This window comes from Caretta caretta, chromosome 3 (assembly GCF_965140235.1).
Source record: "Caretta caretta isolate rCarCar2 chromosome 3, rCarCar1.hap1, whole genome shotgun sequence".
Classification (NCBI taxonomy): domain Eukaryota; kingdom Metazoa; phylum Chordata; order Testudines; family Cheloniidae; genus Caretta; species Caretta caretta.
In genome coordinates, this window is record NC_134208.1 from 159,415,959 (window position 1) to 159,436,296 (window position 20,338).

The 20,338-nt window shown below is 42.0% G+C and overlaps 1 protein-coding gene across 13 annotated transcripts in view; it reads left to right on the forward strand.

Annotated features, from left to right (window-relative positions):
* Positions 1-3,443: 3,443 nt before the first annotated feature.
* Positions 3,444-20,338, forward strand: part of ENAH (ENAH actin regulator) — a 196,592-nt gene continuing 179,697 nt past the window's right edge. For 5 of the 13 annotated variants that reach the window (XM_075127057.1, XM_048843321.2, XM_048843323.2 and 2 more), the window contains exon 1: positions 3,447-3,719. Coding sequence is in view for 1 of the 13 variants with exons in the window: in XM_075127054.1 (XP_074983155.1) it covers positions 3,715-3,719 (5 nt within the window). In the remaining 12 variants the exon portion in view is untranslated. Of the gene's footprint in view, positions 3,720-20,338 lie in introns of all 13 variants that reach the window. The other 8 variants (XM_075127056.1, XM_048843313.2, XM_048843314.2 and 5 more) reach the window with 4 other exon arrangements.

A 20,338-nucleotide genomic window follows, 5' to 3' on the forward strand; every position in this document is an offset into this window, starting at 1 on the left:
TTCCAATTCAGCAGTCTCTCGTTGGAGTCTGTTTTTGAAGTTTTTTTGTTGAAGAATTGCCACTTTTAGGTCTGTAATCGAGTGACCAGAGAGATTGAAGTGTTTTCCGACTGGTTTTTAAATGTTATAATCCTTGACGTCTGATTTGTGTCCATTTATTCTTTTACATAGAGACTGTCCAGTTTAGCCAATGTACATGGCAGAGGGGCATTGCTGGCACATGATGGCATATATCACATTGGTAGATGCTCAGGTGAACGAGTGTGGCTGATAGTGTGGCTGATGTGATTAGGCCCTATGATGGTGTCCCCTGAATAGATATGTGGACACAGTGGGCAACGGGCTTTGTTGCAAGGATCGGTTCCTGGGTTAATGTTTTTGTTGTGTGGTGTGTGGTTGCTGGTGAGTATTTGCTTCAGTTTGGGCGACTGTCTGTAAGCAAAGACTGGCCTGTCTCCCAAGATCTGTGAGAGTGATGGGTCATCCTTCAGGATAGGTTGTAGATCCATGATGATGCGTTGGAGAGGTTTTAGTTGGGGGCTGAAGGTGATGGCTCTGTCAATCTGTTTCTTCACTTCAGCAGGTGGGTATTGTAGTTGTAAGAATGCTTGATAGAGATCTCGTAGGTGTTTGTCTCTGTCTGAGGGGTTGGAGCAAATGTGGTTGTATCGTAGATCTTGGCTGTAGACAATGGATCGTGTGGTGTGGTCTGGATGAAAGCAACATCCTTGTTAATTTGCCCATTACCATCTGTGAAGGTGATGCCATTCCTTCTCCTGGTGTATTCTTAAATCCAGTGCAACTAGATACAGATCCTTATTGTTATGGTTGGCTGACTGCAAGAGACTTTTCACTGTCTGTCTGTCATTTTGGTGATAATCTCAGATCTTAGTGAATTCTTGAAATAATGTATTTAACTATTGGGGTCCATTATCTGCCATCAGAACCTGTAATATTTCATGCCTTGCAAACTGTGATATACTGAGTATGGGTGATCTGCATTCTACTGCTTGTTTGTTAGTTTTGAATGCTACAGGCATTTAGAGCAGTGATCCAAGAACAGTAAACAGAGTTCTTTGTCAGATTCAAATTTAGTCCTTTTTCAGTCTGTGTTTATATTTTGGCCAAAGTTACCTACCTGTTGGGAAGGATATTTAATACTTGTTCGTTTTCTGATTACTCATCTGCATTTTGTGATTCACCTCTACAGTAATATTTTTACATAATCTTCATGCCAATAGAAGTATAATTGCCTTCCATATACATGGTCACAAGCTTCAGTTTCAGATCTTCTTTCATTTTCTTAATCTGTTTTCTAACAGATGGTCAATATATTTCTTCACTATCTTCCCTTACTCTACCTCTGGACTAGTTACTTAACTATGGACAAATCTGTTTAAGAAATGGTGCTGTCCAGTGAAGAGGTGGCTGTGTAATGTGAAATAAATGTGACTTAAATGCTTTCAAGGGGGTTAAAGTAAATATCAATTATGTGAAAATGAGAACAGAAATGTATAGAGTGACCATGGTAATTTTTAAAGAAATGTTTCCCCTAAATTTTTCCTAATCTAAAAATTAGAGAAACGGGTGTGATTTTTTTTGGAAGGGGAAGAAAAGAAAACACACACCCTCACCCTATGGCTAGAAACAGTAAAGGTATTAATATGCCTGCAGCTACCTGAGAGGGGAGAGAATGTGTATTCAGTGATTGACAGAAGTTGGCTGAACAAGAATTGACTGAAGTTCTGTATACCATGTGTTTGATCCAGTGGGAGAATTAAAAGCAAAATATAAATCTGTTTTTTCTACAGACATGTGGTTACTAAAAGATGTGACCGCCAATGTTCAGGAGGCTGAAATAATATTCCCAGCTTTCTAAAATCACATCCTGCATCTTATGCTCATGGGAGCATAGAAAGGTAATTAGAAGAATTACAAAAGCATGGAATAATTTAACCTGTAGAGTTAATTTAGTAGGCTGCCCTGATTGTACATGTTCCTAAAAAATTAAGGGCCCAATTCTACAACTTTACTTATATTGCATATGGGACTATGTAACTTGTGGAGTAAGGGATTACTCAGCATAAGAAAAGGTGGCTGAATCAAGTCTTAAGTGGAGAAAGTGTTGGGGAAAGAATTGGGTATAATGACTAGGGTTACCAATTTTGGTTGGACATATTCCTGGAAATTTCATCAGATGACATAATCTTTCATTCCTGGAGACTCCAGGACAATCCTGGAGGGATGGAAACCCTAATAGTGACATGTGCAAGCCTGGTTCAATCAAATCTGCAAAGTCTATGGGGGCTTTGCACAGTCATTTGATTGGGCCCCCTTAGATGTAAAGAAGACTCTGTAAATGTAATTGACTGCCCTCCCCTTTCCCTAAACCCTTATGCTATGCCAAGTGCAATAGGCAAGAAACAATTCCATGGATTTCAGGGAGGAGGGAATTAAAATTAATGATTTCCTTTCTTAGTTGTGGCTGAGCTGAGCTTGAGTGCACCTCAGGAGAGGTGGACGCAACCATGTGGACTGATCCAGTCATTGCCTGAGGGCTGCCCTAATTTATATTCAGCTGTAAATCTGTTAGTCTCCAAGGTGCCACAAGTACTCCTTTTCTTTTTAAGAGGGTACTGTTGGTCCTCTGACCCTACCATGCCTCTACCTGGGGGGAGTGCAAGAGAAGGAGATAGAGCTCTCTGGGGGGATGTATATTATCCAGGAACTTCCCATATTGCCAATTCACTGGGCTTTATGGCGCTTTGCGTTGGCAGAGCTAGCATAAAGAGGCCACAGAAAAATCTCCAAGGGGGACTAATGTGTCTAAAACCAGCAAAAACCTCAGCGGTAGTCAGGGGAACATCATGTGGATGCACACTGCAGATTCATAATGACCGAAGGAGTGATGTGTGTAGGAGAAAAAGTGGAGCATTGATCATTGGATTGCAGGGCAGATAGGCAGGGGAACAACTAGAGAAATCAATGAATGCACTACACGTATGCAGAGAAACCACTACAGTATTCTCCAGTAATGAATGCAGTGCTGTGTAGAAAGGGCTGTAAGAAGATTCAACTATATATGCAATGCAGTAGTGCAGAGAAATCACCTGGGGTTTGAATAGTAAACATACAAGGCAACTATAGAGGGAGAGCACCGAGTGGTCATATGCAATCCATGAACTTCTGTTTTGCGGAGAGACCACTGGAGGATTCAGCAATACTGCATGGGGTGCTTGTGGGCACAGAGACCCCCAACGCTATACAAGTGTGCAGAGGGACCAGTACTCCCCACGGGGGGTCGCCAAAGCACATTAACCCCTGTTCGCTTTGCCCGCAACTGCTTCACGTCCCCTCTCTTTCTCCTTTTAGAATCTGCACGGAACGCAGACCAGTAGTGGGCGTGGCGTCGCCGCTCCGCCCACCGCGTCCCCTGCGTGCGGCCGTGCCTCCCCCCTCCAACTCCCTCAAGCAAGCCGGTGTCTCGAGACGCCCGCGCGCTGGTGTCGGCGCTCCCGTCCCTTCCACTTTCCCCTACTCCGCGAGTTGGTTTGTTCCTCCTCGTTCCCCTCACCCGCGGCTCCCCGCTGTGGTCGGGTCTGGCCCGACCCGGCGGCCGAACGGAGGGTTCGCTCGCACTCAGGGACTCGCTGCCCATTGAAGCACCCGCTCGAGAGGACGGGGGGAGAGCGGCTCCCCGGCCCGGGCAGCGCCATGAGGTGAGCGGCCGCCCCGAGGCTCATCGCCCCACCCCCGCACCGGGGTGTTTGCAGGGGGTGCGCTGTGGGGATCTCCGGTGGGAGGAGGGCCTAGGCGGGGGGGGGGCAGCTGGGAGAAGGGGGGCAGCCCTGTGGGTCTGAGGAGAAAGGCGGGGGGGGGGGCGTTGTTCCATGGGCGGTTCTCTTGCGCCGTTGGCTTGTTGCTCTGTGAAAACACCCTGGGGGCCGTTGTGTCTCAGCCGTTGTGTCTGTTCCCCGGCAGGGGCGTTCGGGCGCCGGCCCGGCCGGGGAAGGCAGGGCTGGCTCCGCAGGGATAATAATGGCCAACCCCCCCCGGCGCCTTGGGGAGCGAGCGAGCGAGCGAGCGGGCCGGGCGCGGCTGTCCGTCAATAGAGAGAGAGTCCCCGTGATTTGTGTGGCGCGAGGGGCCGGCTCGTGAGCTCCTGAAGCGTCCTTTTTGGGGGGGCTAGAGGCTGCTCGCGATCCCGTGTCCAAGGCGGGGAGGGAGAAGCGCTGCCCTTTTATCGGTGTGTGTTGCATTGCAGCAGCAGCTGGGTTTTTCCCTGTGTAATCAATAGAGGCAAAATCCCCCCCCCCCTTCTCCCCCAGCAGTCGTGAATGTATTGTTCGTAGGATTTGTTAATTTAGATGCAAACATCGAGCCATACATTAATAATTCGCTTTTTTTGGAGTGTGTCTGTGTCCATTTGTCTAAGAGACTGAACCTTTATGTGGTCTTATTTGCTTGGAGATTATTTTCCACCCCCTCCAGCCGTTTCGTGCCTGTTCTGTGTCCATAAGCTCTTTTTGGATTGGTGCAAGACTTCGTGAGAAATGTGACTTGGTAGACTGAATGCTGGTATATTTGGGTGGTATATTTGGGGTTGCGTTATTGTAATCCGTATAGGCCTACCCATTAGGTTAAACAGTTGGGGGGGTGGGGGGTGTAAATTGCCCTTCAAAAGATATTGTCTGTCTTGTAGTTAGATTTGAATCTTCTTTGTGTTAAAGATTAATTATCAGCAGTTGCCAAGTCCTTAGAACGCAACAGTAAGATTTACGTGATATAATCCGCACATTCCTTTGCTGTGACAAAGTGTCAAGTCATAGGAATTCTTCACAAATGTAAGAAGTTTCTATTTTAAACTTTTTTCTTAAGGTTTGTGGTTTTTTGTTTTCCCAAGGGCAAATATGCATGCAGGCTTGGCATATGGAGAGCTTGGTTCTTTTTTTCTTTTCTTTTTTTCTTGTATTCTGTTCCTTGGATGGCTTTATTGTATTTTGTTTGTAGTTATTTATGCCTTAAATTGAATTTTTCAAAGCTGTTTTGTAATTTAAATCTTAAATCATAACTTTTTTCTATTATTCGTACAGCTGTTTTTCACAAAGTGGCTAGCTTCTTGACACTTGAAAAATACTCAGTTAATTCACAATAACTGCATATTTTGTGCATAGTAGTTTTGAATATTTTGATAATTTAAAAAGCTTAGTTTTATATATAATTTGCTGCATATTTTAGAGGTGAATTTGTTTAGGCAGCTTTGAGACAATCATTTTACTTAGGCCATGTCTGCACTAGAAAAGGTTTGTTGGTATAGTTATACCAACTAGCCCTCCTATTGTAGATGCAGCTCTCTTTTGCCATTATAGCTTGTACTGGTTCAGTGAGTGGAATAAGCTATACTGGCAAAAACACCTTTATGCTGGTATAATTGTATGCACAATAGAGTTTTTGCTAGTTTAGAAGTGTTGCAAAAAATCATGCCCCAACCAACATTACCAGCAAAAGTTTCTAATGTAGACCCTCCCCTTAGGCTATCTAAATAGGTGTTTGTATAATCAACTTTAAACTGTCTGTATATGTATAAGCAAAACATCTCATAAGTATGGTAAAAGTCTGTGCATCTATCTTTAAATACTAAATGGCAACTGTTTTTAAAGCGGGAAGTTGTCTGAAATTAAATGTTCATTGTGAATGATTGCTTATATTTTAAAGGAACCTCAAGAATTCTTCGGGAATTCCGTAATCCAAGTCTTGCCCAAGCATACAGATTGTATCAGTGTAACTAAATTGGTTTATTAACTAGTTAAATCAGTGTATTCTCCTTGTGTTGGACAGTGTGAAATTGAATCAGTTTCTCAATCCATTTAGTTAAATAGGTACAACATGTATGTGTAGCCAAGACTTCATGTTCTCTTAGGGCTTGTGTAAACTAGGTTAAAAGGTATATTTCTCAAACATATTAGTTTAAAGGCATTAGTTAATTTTTATTTACACAGTCTTATAGACAAGTAGGTTATATCTTAAAACATGTTTTCTGGTTAAGGTAAACCCTTTGGAGGGGGGCACGATGACAACAGGAAGAGCCTATGCTTCAACATCAAAGACAACTTAGCACAGACAGGCCAAGTATTAAAACTTGATAGCTAACACCTTTTTAAAATATTTTATCATAGTCTAGACAAGCATTTAGATATAAATGATCATAAACTAAGGTGTAGTTCTGAGATGGAGGCTCTTCCACTTTTCAATAGAAAACAAGCTTATAGCTTGATTTATAATAAGCAGACAGAATGTATACTATTGACACTCTGACAAATACAAAAGGACTAGATGTGCATAATCTTTCCAGTGTACACTGGTAGAGAAAATTGCTCTGAACTATAACTTCAGTGTACACTTTTCTGCACTCAGGCATGCGATAAGGCACATACGGCAAAGTGATCAGAAAACTATTCTCCTGTCATCCCAATTCTGAAGTAACGCTGGTCTGACTTATGAATGGCTGCTGCCATATTTGGGGTAGCTAGGTGGCCAGAAGTTAAGAAATACAGTAGCTTACCAATTTTTCCCTTATTAAATATAGCTTGCTGTAACTAACCAAATTCTGAAATCTGTGCAATGTAATAAACAACACAATAGGTTGTATATGTAAACATCAAGGGTAAATACCAGACCATGGCAATTAAATTTTGTAGTGGCTTGTTTGTAGTTGTCTGAACATTATATAATAGCTATGTAGATCTTTGGTATTGAACACCGACTTAAGGTGAATTTTAAATCTTGAATTGCTCAGGAATAAATACAAGTGCCTGTAACAAAACAAGTTTTGTTTCTGAAACAAAACTATGCAGTAGGCTTTCTTCCTTCTCTCCCCCCCCCCCCCCGCCACCCCCCCCCCCCCCCGCCCCCAAGGTAAACAGTTGATTCTTACAATGCAAAAAGAGCAACAGACATGTAAGTGACAGACTAGGTGTTGGTCTGAATATAGTGTGTTATGTGAATGGACTAATCTAATAATAGATATCCAGAAATAGGTATATGTGACTAGGGATTTCCATAGCCAATTGGAATGCTGAAAAAAGTGGCTGTTAAAATATCTTATTTTAAGAATGCAGTAATTTACAGTGATTGTATATCATGCTGCTCGCATGATATAACTTTCCTGTTTTGGTGGTGGTGTGACTTCTTACTGTGATATAATAGCAGCACTTGTTTAATTCTATTGAACAATACTCTGAATATCTGTATCTTAGGGGTTGATGACTGACATCTTTCTACAATTCATAAAGAACAGTAAACGAAATGTTCAAAATTTTCATTTTTAATATTTCGTTCTAATGTGTTACTTTGTTTACAAATGTCTGGGTCTGACTGTCCCTCTTTATTATAGGTTATACTACATTTTTAATAGCACTTGAATTTCTAAACAGGAGAAGTAGCAGATCTAATCTTTCTAATGCAGTCCATTTCTTAGCAAGTTGTATGGTTTCCTCATTCATGATTTATTTAACCTTTTTTATTTTGATTTTAGATTTCTTTAAAACAACCTTCCAAAAATTCTACTTGCCTTGGGTAAATTTCTTTCTGGGTAAAACTTTTATGTATATCAATCATCAAAAATCAGTCAAGCAGACTTTGGGTCTGTGCAAGTATGTTTTCTTGACATTTTAAAGGCTGCATTAAGGTATGACTTCATTCACTACTCTATTAATGAAATGGGAAGAAAAAGTAGTTCCAAGCCAGTAGTAGCAAAGCTAGCTTCATTAGGATTTGGAATTCTTGAGGAATCTCAGGTGTGTCCTAGAGTGATGCCAAAAGGTGACACTACTCATGACAGTTATAAATTTATGGTAATTTAATTTAATTTTGTTTATAGTGGTCAAGCAGAAAGAGACAGTAACTGAGGAATGAGAGAATAAGAAGGGTATTTATTGCAGCATGTTTTGCTGTATAGGGTAAAATTTCATAATTGGGCTTTTGTTGTAGCTTTTACTACCTGCATGACACATTACATATTTGGAATAGAAATGTAATCTAGCTTTGAAATATTTGACAAAATATTGAAAGTGCATAGCAGTCAGTTAAATCAAACTGTATTGCTGTACATGTTCCCAAACACTAAATTGCTCATTTCTCTAGAGTAAAATTGGAAGTGTAGGCAGACTTTTCAGGTGGGCACAAGAATTCAGTTCAGGTTACTTTCCTTGCTCTAAGTGGACTGAGGCTGTGTCTGCACAATGAGCTTGGGGTGTGATTCCCAGCTCGCATACACATACTTGTGTTAGCTCTGTGAGAACCAGTGCAAGTGTAAATAGGAATGTAGCTGCAGTAGCAGAGGCAGCATGCCGAATACAAACCCGCTTGAACCCCGTGGGTACATATTTGGCATGGCTTACACTACTATTTATACTTGTGCTAGCTCTCATCAAGCTAGCACAAGTATGTGTGAGAGAGCTGGAAATTGCGTCTCTAGCTCCTAGTATAGATGTAGCCTAACAGACACATTGAGTCATCTGTCTGATATTATTGCAGATTTTGCTAGCTAGCGCTTCATTTGTGGCAGTTGCAAGTAATTCTTGCACTTTCCTTCCCCCCCCCCCCCCCATCTCACATGGAATCTGACAACTGCTCTTACCAAAGTCTCTGGATAGTTTAATGAATTATTTTGATAGTAGATTTATAAGGTTTTATTCCACAAGTTTAAATAATTGAAATGTACATCACCCAAAATGCATATTCTTCATAGACTACTTATGGCCATCTTATCAAGTTTATATTGCAGAGATCTAAACATTACAAATGATATGGGGTGGGAGTCCAGGAAGGCATTCTAAAATTCAGCATCAATCTGGAAGCATACATGCAGGCTGCTTCCTCCTGATTCTAATGCCAGGCTCTATTTTTAAGCAGTCAGTTAAATTTGTCTTGCTCTTCTCTCTCTTCCCACTTTGAACTGTAGTGCATGAAGGGCCAGATAGTCCTTTCTGTACCTCCCCCAAAAATGGGAAGAAGTTGTTCATTCAGCACCTATTCACTGAACGCCTACCTGACACTGGGATCTGGTTTATCCTACAAAGTTAGGTTGACATAAGTTGACGTGTGTTGACCTATTTATGCATGTGTGTATAGTCAAATTTGTCTTCAGCTGATGTAAGTACCCTGTTAAGGCCATGCAATAAAACCATCTTCCTGAAAGCATTGAGCCATGATCAAAATACTGAGGTCAATGTAGTGCAAGTGTAGATACTGTGTGACCTTTTTCAACCCTAACGGTTCTCCAACTGTTCCAAAATGCCTAGCAGTCACTGCTCTGGTCACAGTTGTGAATTCCACTGCCCAGGGGTCTCAGAAACTGGAATCCACCCCCTCTGTGTTTTTGAAATGCCTTTTCCTGATTGCCCGCTTTGGCAAGCACACCTAGCAATTCTCCCTTGTTCTGTTCAACTGCCTGGCCAACCATGCTGGCTTGGCTCACTAAACATGCTCCTGCCTGGAGCAGACAGGAGGAACTGGATCATCTGGGCCTGTGGGGAGAAGAGGCTATGCAAGCACAGCTATGGACTACCTGTAGAAATGTGGCCATCTACAAAAAGATTGCATGGGGGGATGTAGGCGAAGAGATATAACAGGGATCAGCAGCAGTGCCAGGTGAAAGTGAAGAAACTGTGGCAGACATACCACAAGGCCAGAGAGGCCAACAATTGATATGGTGCTGAGCTGCAGACCTGCCACTCTTACCATGAGCTGCCTTCCATATTTGAGAGAGACCCCACCACCCTGAAGACTACCGTGGGTACCTTGGAGGAGCCTTAGACACAGACTCCTGTCAAGAATAGTAAGGAGAAAGGTGTGGGGGGAGATGTGGAGAGGGTCTAGCTATGTCAGGATCCATTTGTGACTTCACCACAATCTAACCAGTCCCTAAAGCTGAGCACAGATGAATCCAGTGAAGGGGAAGGAACTGTAGGTAAGTATGTGCATATAATTTCCCTTAGTGTTTAAATAGAAAGATGGATCCTAGCCCATCCCCAGGTTAGCAAGACAAAGGTATCAAGTATCAGAGGGGTGGCTGTGTTAGTCTGGATCTGTAAAAGCGGCAAAGAGTCCTGTGGCACTTTATAGACTAACAGACGTATTGGAAAAAGAAAAGGAGTACTTGTGGCACCTTAGAGACTAACCAATTTATTTGAGCATGAGCTTTCGTGAGCTACAGCTCACTTCATCGGATGCATGCCGTGGAAACTGCAGCAGACTTTATTTATACACAGAGAATATGAAAAAATACCTCCTCCCACTGTGGGTGAATACCTGCTTCTTCGGATGCATGTAGTGGAAATTTCCAGAGGCAGGTATAAATATGCAAGCAAGAATCAGGCTAGGGATAACGAGATTAGCTCAATCACGGAGGATGAGGCCCTTTTCTAGCAGTTGAGATGTGAACACCAAGGGAGGAGAAACTGCTTTTGTAGTTGGCTAGCCAGTCACAGTCTTTGTTTAATCCTGAGCTGATGGTGTCAAATTTGCAAATGAACTGAAGCTCAGCAGTTTCTCTTTTGAAGTCTGGTCCTGAAGTTTTTTTGCTGCAGGATGGCTACCTTTAAATCTGCTATTGTGTGTCCAGGGAGGTTGAAGTGTTCTCCTACAGGTTTTTGTATATTGCCATTCCTAATATCTGATTTGTGTCCAAGACACAGGTATTGACTTTTCATTGTTTGTTTCGTACAAGGAGAGAGAACTCTACCTTTGTTGTAGTGCTATCTGCTTTTCGTTCCCTGTAGGGTTAGGTGCGGGGAAGGGTATCTGGAGCAGTTTATGTATATAGGGATGTCCCTTATACCTTCCTCAGATATTGCAGAATATCTCCATGCAATTTCATCAAGGTTTCCAGGGATGGCTGCCTTATTTCTTCCTCTGTGGTAGGACAATTTCCCATGCCACTCCGCGATGACTTCAGCAGGCACCATTGGGGATAAGAGAAGGGAGTTTTGAAACTTATCTTTCCCGTTCCGTTGTGACTGTAAAACCAGTGATGCGTCTGTTTTATCTGTAGCTGTTGCGACCTTGAGGGGTGCCCCCTCTATACCCATTAAATGGCTGACCTGAATGAGGAGGAGAAAGAAGATAGGGAGGATATGTTCAGCGTCAACATGGCGGATGGCATGGAGAGGGACAGAGAGGATAGGAGAAAGATCCAGGAATCCCAGCAGGGAAAGGGAGATGCACCGGGACATAAAGAGCTTCTCAGGCAGCAAGCCCAAATAGTGCTGTCTCTAGGTGACCTTACAGGTTCAGTAATCACAGACTTACCATCTTTTGCAGTCTCTGGAGAATTCCATGGTGGCTGCTCTCCATACCTTCAACATTCCACGTGGCATCATGGGCCACATCCCTACTCCTACCACTTAACTTCAGAGAAGAAAGACAGTTCTGTAGCTTTATATTCACTGATCTGAGAGAGGCACAGTTGGTGTATGTGAAGCCAGAATGGACTTAATTTGTGCGCTGAAATGGACAGAAATGTTTGCTGCCTCTCTAATGTTAAAGTTTTTCCATTAATTTAAGTTAAAAGTTTGTATTGTGTTGTCCTTCTTTATTTGCACTGTTTGTCACTCAGAATTGTTTTTGAAATAGTCATCTTTATTAGTTCACCACACATACTGCAAAATGCATAGTAGTACTCAAAGCACCCAGTTCTTGTTATTGTACAGCACCACAGAACTCATAGGTTCAACAAAACACCCAGTCATATGGGTAAATTGACAGCAAGCACCGCATATTCATAGATTCACTAAAAGACACAGTATAATATTTATAAATCTATATCAATTCTAACAGCCCCCAAGCTTTCAGGGCCAGAGCACAGTCCAGCACAGTACATTAATGTGGCTGACTGTTAAAGTGTTCTTTCAAAGCATCCTGTAGCTGCATAGGTACACTTTGAGCTCTTATGATGGCCCTTTTGTCTGTCTGTTCAGACTTAGCAGACAGCAACCCCCCCTCACCTTTGCCTCACAGATATTATGCAGCACTCAACAGGCAGCTATAACCATTGCAATATTTTTCTTACCAAGATCCAATCTTGTGAGTAAACTCCAGCAGCATCCCTATCAATCTAGCAACTGTTATTCTGCACCTGCTGAGCTGGTAGTTGAATCTTTCCTTTTTGCTGTCAGGGTGTCTGTGGCTTCATGAGCTAGGGAAGCAGGGAGTAGGCTTTGTCTCCCAGGGTCACTACTGGCACTTCAGTGTCACCAGTGGTAATCCCCAGTCTGGAAGAATGTCGCTGCTTGCAGCTTTATGAACAGTTCTGTGTTCTTAAAGATGTGAGCATCGTGCAAGTTCCCTGACCAGCCCACGCTGATCTCAGTGAAGCTTTCCTGGTGATCCACCAATGTTTGCATAACCATATAAAGGTAGTTCTTTCTGTTGATATCCTCTATGGCAGGGGTGGCCAAACCGTTGCTCACGAGCTGCATGTGGCTCTTTTACGTTTAACGTGTGCCTCATGGAGCAGCTCACAGCCCCATCCCCCAATTCTCCCCCTACCAGTTGTGTGCTGCATAATATCTGTGAGGCGTTGCAGTGGGATGGTGGCGCAGGGGCTTCTGTCCAGCAGGGAGGTGGTTCTTGGGGCTTCAGCCCTGCGGAGTGCACCTGCCAGGGTTTGGGGCTTCAGCAGAAGTAGGGGCTTAAATCCCAAGCCCCGGCAGGTGCACCCCAGCTCTCGAATTTCTGAAGATTGTCGTATACAGCTTGGCGGGTCAGTAAGTTTGGCCACCCCTGCTCTATGGCAAGGTGGGTTGGTGCCAAAATAGGGATGTGTGTGCTGTCTTTTGCCCCCACTGAAATTTGGGAGCCCCGTTGCTGCAGATCCATCCACTATTTCCTGCATGTTCCTGGGAGTTACAGTCCTGTATAGCATGACATGATTAATGGATCTACACACATGCATGACAACTGCTCCCATAGTGGATTTTCCAACTCCAAATGATTTCCCACTGACCAAAACCAACCGGTGCCTGCAAGCTTGCAGAGTGCTATTCTCACTCACTTTTCAGCTGTCAGTGCATCTCTTTCTGGTGTCCTTGTGCTGGAGGGCTGGGCAAGCTTGGCACACAGATCTAGGAATGTGGCGTGTGGTGAAGCTGAGAAGCCTCAAACCAACACAAAAAGGGTTAGAGAGAGACTGTGAACCCAGCTAGCTTTGCCTTGCTATATCTGCAACCAATGCCAGGCCTGGAGGGAGAAGAAGAGGAGAGAACCTGGCTCAGTTCAGAGCTGACTGGCAAGGAGGCAGGCACTTGCTGCCTCCTTACATGAGGGAATCATTGCTAGAAGCCTGATAGCCAAGACAGCCACTGGGGAAGAAGAACCGCTTCAGGGAGCGAGGGAGATGGCTGAGGAGACCGAAGAGCACCAGCAGTGAGTGAATTGTTAATGAACTAGAGAGAGACTGTGGGATTAGGCCCCTCCAATCTTGCATCTGCCCTGCCCAAAGGTCCCTTAGGCCATTGCAGGATACCACAAAAGGCCCACAAAGGGGTTGCTATTTGAGTTAAGCCACTACAGATTGGACTATAATGGCTATGCACCAAACTGAAGAGATAGAGGTAGGAAGTAGCTCAGGGCAGTGGATTTATACTTTCTGTTGGGAGGATCCTGCTGGTGTAGCTTCATACAGGGCTCTAGCCCAGGTCCCCCTTCCATATCTCCTTAAGAACTGAGGCACCTCTGTCAGGGAAGCAAGGAGCTGGAAGTCAGATGTGCCAACCACTAGACTGCCGAGACTGCTGCACCCTATTACATGTCCTTTCACATCCGAAGGTTCTACAGCTACTGCTCATCATCCCAAATCTGCATTCCTTTGTGATCCCACCATTTGCTGCTTGTTTCTTGGGCCCAGAACCAGTGCTTCACTATCTGCAGCTGCTTTTGAAATGCCACCAACATCCTTTAATTGTTTCATTATGTCCCTTAGCAGTCTGACCTCGAAGAAATCAGAGAGACAACGTGGGTAAGGTAATATCCACTTCTTTTGGTGAGAGAGACACATGTTCAAATTGGCTCTTCTGAAGAGCTTTGTGTAGGCTCGAAAGCTTGTCTCCTTGCCAATAGAAGTGGGTCCAATAAAAGATATTACCTCACCCACCTTGTCTGTCAAATAACGTGAGACCAACACGACTACAGCAATACTTCATACTTGAAGAAATTGTCATGTCCCCCTTTGTTATGGTTAGTCCTATGTCCTTGCAAATACTGGAGGACTATACGTCATGTACTTGCAATATTCGTGAGAAAGGAGCAGTGCAAGTTCCATGCTTTTGTCAGAGATGGTGGATGGCAAAAAGGGTTGTGCGGGTTTGTGGGACATTTTCTTAAAAAAGCCTGAAAATTATGGGATATGGATTACATTATGGAATGGAGAAAGTTGCATGCTGGAAACTTGAAGCCTAGTGCCTGGAGATCCCTGCATGACTCATTTCTATCCCACAACAAGCTGTGAAAATATCCCAAAAGACATTGTGCTGCGTAGGTGGAATGTGGCACACTGGGATACCTACCCGTGGTGCACTGCACTTTGCATTGACACAAGCACTGTTAGTAAGCATACTAAGTGCTGACGTAAGTATATTCCACATACATACGTGGCTACCTACTTATGTAGATCAAAATTTGTAGTGTAGACAAGCATCTGTGACAGGAGTTCTTCACCCTGCCGTAGGCTTATGTGTGCATCAGACTGGGAGTACTTCATAATGGAACTTGGCTTCCTGCGCACCCTGTGTATTTCATGCATAACTAGGGTAGGAACAGAGCACTAAGCAGAGTTGCATGCATCTTCTGCTACTGGGGAAATCCATTTTTAAACTCAGGTTATGTTTTTTCTCAACTTTGACCTTTCATCTAAAATCATTCCTGATACTTCATGTCTGCTTTATTCAGTAGTGTAGAAGTATACGTGCCAATTGTATCTAAATCACCTGGCTAGAGTCAGGTTTGTAATTGTAGGATCCTGCTTATTTCCATAGCAGAGAGACAGAACTTAAAACAAAAACACTACTTCTTTATAACCTTAATGCTTTTGAAAATAAGTGACTTTTAGCACTGGCTTCCGTGCACAACTGACATTTTAGTTCATTCTTGTAACTTTTATTTCTTGCTAGGTTTCCACCAAATATTTACAAATAAAAGTTGCCTCTAGAAAGGGGTGAAAGGCCCTACTTCCACTTTTTATGCAGTGCCATGCATTTCTTACGTTTCCTCAGATTAATCTTTCCACCTAATTTTCTTTCTTTGATTTGCATCTTGACATTTACTGATAAGTATTCATTTTAAAGTCAATACAGGAGCTAAATTGTGGAGTTAAGTGAGATTATGTTTTTGCTTGCTTTCTATTTAAGTGGGGACAATAAAGTGTAAGCTAAGATCCATGCTCAAGGAAAATCTACCTTTCATAATTATTTACATTAGAAAGTGGCTAGACCAAGCTGGAGCACATAAGGAAACATTAGTAAGAGCCATTTCTATTTAGTCTAAAATTAGTACATCCTTTCAATAATGACACACAGTTTCCTTTTAAGAAAGTATGGCCAAGAAAGTTGCCTGCATCCACTGCAGCATGTGGGAGGAAAAATAGAAATTGATTGCACCCTGAAGTGGGATACAAGTCCAGCAAAGTAGCACTTTTGTGTGGTGTCAGAAATCAAATCTGTTGATTTAACAGTGCTTACTTGCTATGTTTATAGCTGATTTGCAGCACAAACAGATTCGGGAAGATTCTACTTTAAGCTGTGTTAAGTGGCTGTATTTTTTGTGGCGTGTGTTTTTTGTTCAGAGGTTCTGGTATTTTACTTTTCTTCCGAAATTTGAAACCTCACTCCTCTCATTAACCTCATATCACAGAAGTGGCTATACACAGAAAACTAAATTTAGAATGTAAGTTCCTCAAAGTGGGGACTATTTTTATTGCCTTGTGCAGTTCAGAGCACCCTGGGTGCTCAAACAGTAAATAGAATAACTTCTCAAAATGTCCCTTTTAGGATTTAGTACTTACTGCTAAGATCCGAGTTCTCTTCTAGAATCTTTGTACATTTGATGGCTTTCATTTAACTTCCTTATACTTTTTATTGCTCTGCTGGAGTGGAGATGAGACATTTTTATTAGTAATGAAAATTGATAGGCTGTTTAATTCTGTGGATTGTACCTCTGGTCAGAATTTTATACTTGAAATTGTTCACTTTTTTTTCTTTCTGATATCCTAGATATTCAGTATACTGACGTTTTAAGAGTTTTTGTCCGAAAAGTTACTATCAGAAATGGGACTCCCTTGTTCAACATAACTGCTCACTTTTTATCTGGGTCATATTTGTTTACTTTGGCAAACAATTTTTAGTATTGTTAACCTTACAGAGTCAATACACCAATGCAAGAGTGATCTGGTTTCTGTTCTGTCTTGTGCATTTTCAACAAAACTGTCAGTGGAAGTTTGATCTCAGAATCTTTATTATTCTCTGTATTTGGAAGAGGTAGACAAATATCTAGGTTTTTTTATAAAGTCACCCAAACAGCTTTTAGTGAGAGAGAGAGAGATCGATCATTGGTTGACTTTAAAGTATTGACCGAAAAATCACTTTGGTTTGCAAACTGAGCAAAATCATGTCCTGGAACCTTGCAATGTAATTTTCAGTGTTTTTTAGTAGAGATGCATGAGAGCTGTCTACTTTTAGAGCTAATAAATGAAACTTTTCAAATGCTAAATTTAATCTCTATAAGATAGCAAATGTTTCATTAAACTTCTCATGTATTATACACAGAATATAATTTTCTCTAGGTAGCTTATTTTTTAATGCCTGTGTAAACTAAAAAAAAAAAGCTTACTGTGAAGTCTTCATGTTGGTGTTTTATCGACTCACTACTCAGTATCAGTCTGTTTGTAAGTTCACTACATAAACAAGTAAAATTTTAAAACATTTAAAAGAACCTATTCCCCCCCGCCCCCTTTTTTTTTTTTTTTTTACATTTCTCTGGGTATTCTAGAATATGCCATTTCAATCTCTTTCCCTCTTATGGGTGCAGCCAAATATGCTAATAAAACAGCATAATGTAATGCACTCCTAGATGGGCACAATACCATATTGTCTGCCCTCTGTGTTAAATTGTCATTGAAATCAGTGGGAAATAAATGTATGTACTTTTTAGCAGAATTTGGCCCTTCATCCAGTGATAAATCTCTTACGAGTCCATACTATTTTGTATGAGTTAATGAAATAGCAAATTTTTTATAAGCAAGAGTTGAGAATTTAAACTTAAAAACTGAAATGACTGAATTCTAGTGAGGAACTTAATTGTGCAATGATTTTAACATTTGGTATGTGCAGTTAGTTAATGTTTCAATAAACTACTATGAAATAAGCTTAACTAATTTTGCTGTGTTACAGCAAACATATTCTAATGTTTGAAATGCAGTGGAGTTGCTTGATGGCCAAACAATTAAACAAACAAAAAATCATGATGAACTTAATTATGGCAGAGGTCATAAATCAGAATTGTGGAATGACTGCAAAAGGGGCTGGACAATGCTTAAATCTCAGCTCTGTTTCAGGGGTTGAAAATGCATGTGTAGCTCTAGTTGCTGATCAGATTTAGAATTTAATAGAAACATTTTAATTACTAGTAAACTAGATATTTTGATGATCAACGTGTTGACTTGTCTAGAAAATATGGATTTTAAAATAATGTGTATAGACATTGATTCAGTTAATTTTTATTTTCTTTTTCTAATACCTAGGGAGATTTGTGTTTTGTTAGTTCCCTGCTCAATATTCATTCTTTCAGAAAGGGAGAAGTTTGAAAAATACTTCTGAATTTCTATTTCCAATTCAATAAACTACTGGCTCAGAAAACTAGAGTATAACACCACTTCTAATCTGACTTCTTATGGCAATTTTAACTTCTGTTTTTATTAGTTTTTATTTTTTTATTTTGTTTTTATTTCATAAAAATAGACAGTGTGACCAGTGTGCTGCTCATAAATTTGTAGTAAATGTAGAGAAATATATTTCAGTCGCTCAGTGTACATTAATGCATCACTCAGTCTAATCTCAAAATCTGGTCACTCTGGTCTGAATGAGACAGGTTGATTGGCAACATCTATTTCCTGTGCATACTGTATGGAGCGTGTATATAGAATATCCACATATTAGCTGCAGATGTGCCATGTTCTATTAAAACATCTAGTCAAAGGAGGAACATTAGGCATGTTGGTGAGCTCCTAGTTTCTTATCTGTGCTGCAAGAAGCAAATGGCTGAAGAGGGCTGCTAACTTTCTATACACATCTGATAATCTAAGACCTAAAGAACCCAAAGGTTTATTTCCAAATTTGTTTTCCTGGCATGTCACTCTTAGTTCTAAACTTGGGTGTTTCCAAGACTTGAGGTTAGCCTTACTGTGCATCATCCTCCAAGAAGCATAGATGGAATGCTAACCCACTTTCCTGAGCATAACTGATGCCAAATAGTAACAAAATAACTGGTTTTTGTTAATTTTATTAGTAGTCATTTTTCATTCAGATATTCCATGTTAATGAAAAAGTAGTAACAGTGGCTGTTAATATGAAATTCAACTGTTAACCAGCATAAAAGCAGTATTATTAATCACTCATTGCTGATAAACTATAAATATCAGGAGTCAGTCTTCGTTGGGTCAGCTCGGATGAACTGAACATTGGAGCATATTTTGGTTGTAAAGGATGAGAGATCTTCCTGGATTAATAGACAGCTGTTAAGCTTGCAAAGGTAATATGAATCTGCTGAGCAGCAGGTTCACTACTAGTGTGTATGGAGGTACTGGTAGTAGGACAGACCCACTGTCTCACCATATTGCCAAAAGAGATTGTCTCAGAAAGGTAGCTGGCTATAGTGCAGTTGGAGCAAGAAGCAGCTTGGAATCTGAGGCTGGTGAAGATGCCCAGAGCCCAGTGGGGGAGCAAGCTGGTCCTAACATGAGTTTACTCAGCAGTTGGATACAGATCTATACAGAGCCTGTGGTAAACCAGGAGAGACTAGGCTGGGAGATCTGGAGCCAGAAAGCTAAATAGCAACAGGGCTCTCGGGAGCTTGGACGTAGTAGTCCTCCAAAGTTCATAAAGGGACAGTAACTGCATTCAGTAATTGGTTACTGTCAAGGTGTCTAAGAGGCAGACATTAGATTAGGGGAAAGAGACAGTGTGATCTGACTGAGTGGTAGGTCCAAGGGGGCTTGGCCGCTCTTTTCTTAGAGCAGATATAGGATATATATAAAAAGTTTGGTTTGTAGCCTAATTGTTGGCCCAGGGAAAATGGTCTGTGAGCAGAAGTGTGGGAGGTATTACATCAGCAACAGATGGCCATGGAGGAAGGGCCCCTAGTGAGATAAGACTGGACTTGTCTTCGCTACCACCCATGGATGCAGCTGCGCCGATGTAGCGCATCTAGTGAAGACATGGGTGCGGCCTTCCCTGGGCTGGGCGCAGGGTATGGGGGAGGTAGAGGAGTGAGCGGAGAGTGAGGCCTCAAGGGGAGGAGGCAGAGCAGAGATGTTCAGTTTCTAGAAATTGGAAAGTTGGCAACCCTATGACAGCTGCTCCGTTTGGGTGAATGTGTGCTGCAGTCAGAGCTCCCCCCCCCATACCTGCCCACCTCTCGGGCCCCTCATACCTTCTGCTCTTGGGGTCAGAGCATCTGCCTTGCCTCCATCCCATCCATTAACAGCGGCATTCAGATTGCTATGTGGAGATTGCTAGAACTCTGCGTGGATACAAAATTTGTATTCGCATCTGATCTGCAGACCATTTTTGTGGGTATCCGCAGACTTGCAGGGCTCTAGTTATTGGGGAAACTGGAGATTTTGGCAACTGGGTAGTGGGACTTAGTTTTTGTTTTGGTATCCATGGGGTAGTGGCAACATTTAGAACTGGGAGGAGGATATGTGTTTCTCTTTCCTCTCCTGTTTTGGACAAGGACAGTAGTAACTTGAAATGTGGTGGATAATAGTGTAGATTCCCACCTGAGGAACCCGTGGCTCTAATATTTATTACTATCTCCAGCAACTGTACATAAGCTCAGAAATGGGCCATAATTGAATAGCTAACAATGTTGACATTTAACTGTTGTCTTGAGGCTTCAGAGACACCATGTTGTGATGAATACACACTTCTCTCAGAGATGTTTCAGACAATCTGCAGATGCAGATAGATATCACTGCTTGAGTTGGTTTTTGGTTCACGTTTTGGAAGGCCACCTGTGCAACAATAATGGGGAAAGACATAATTCATTCAAAATAAAAGCTTAGATTCTG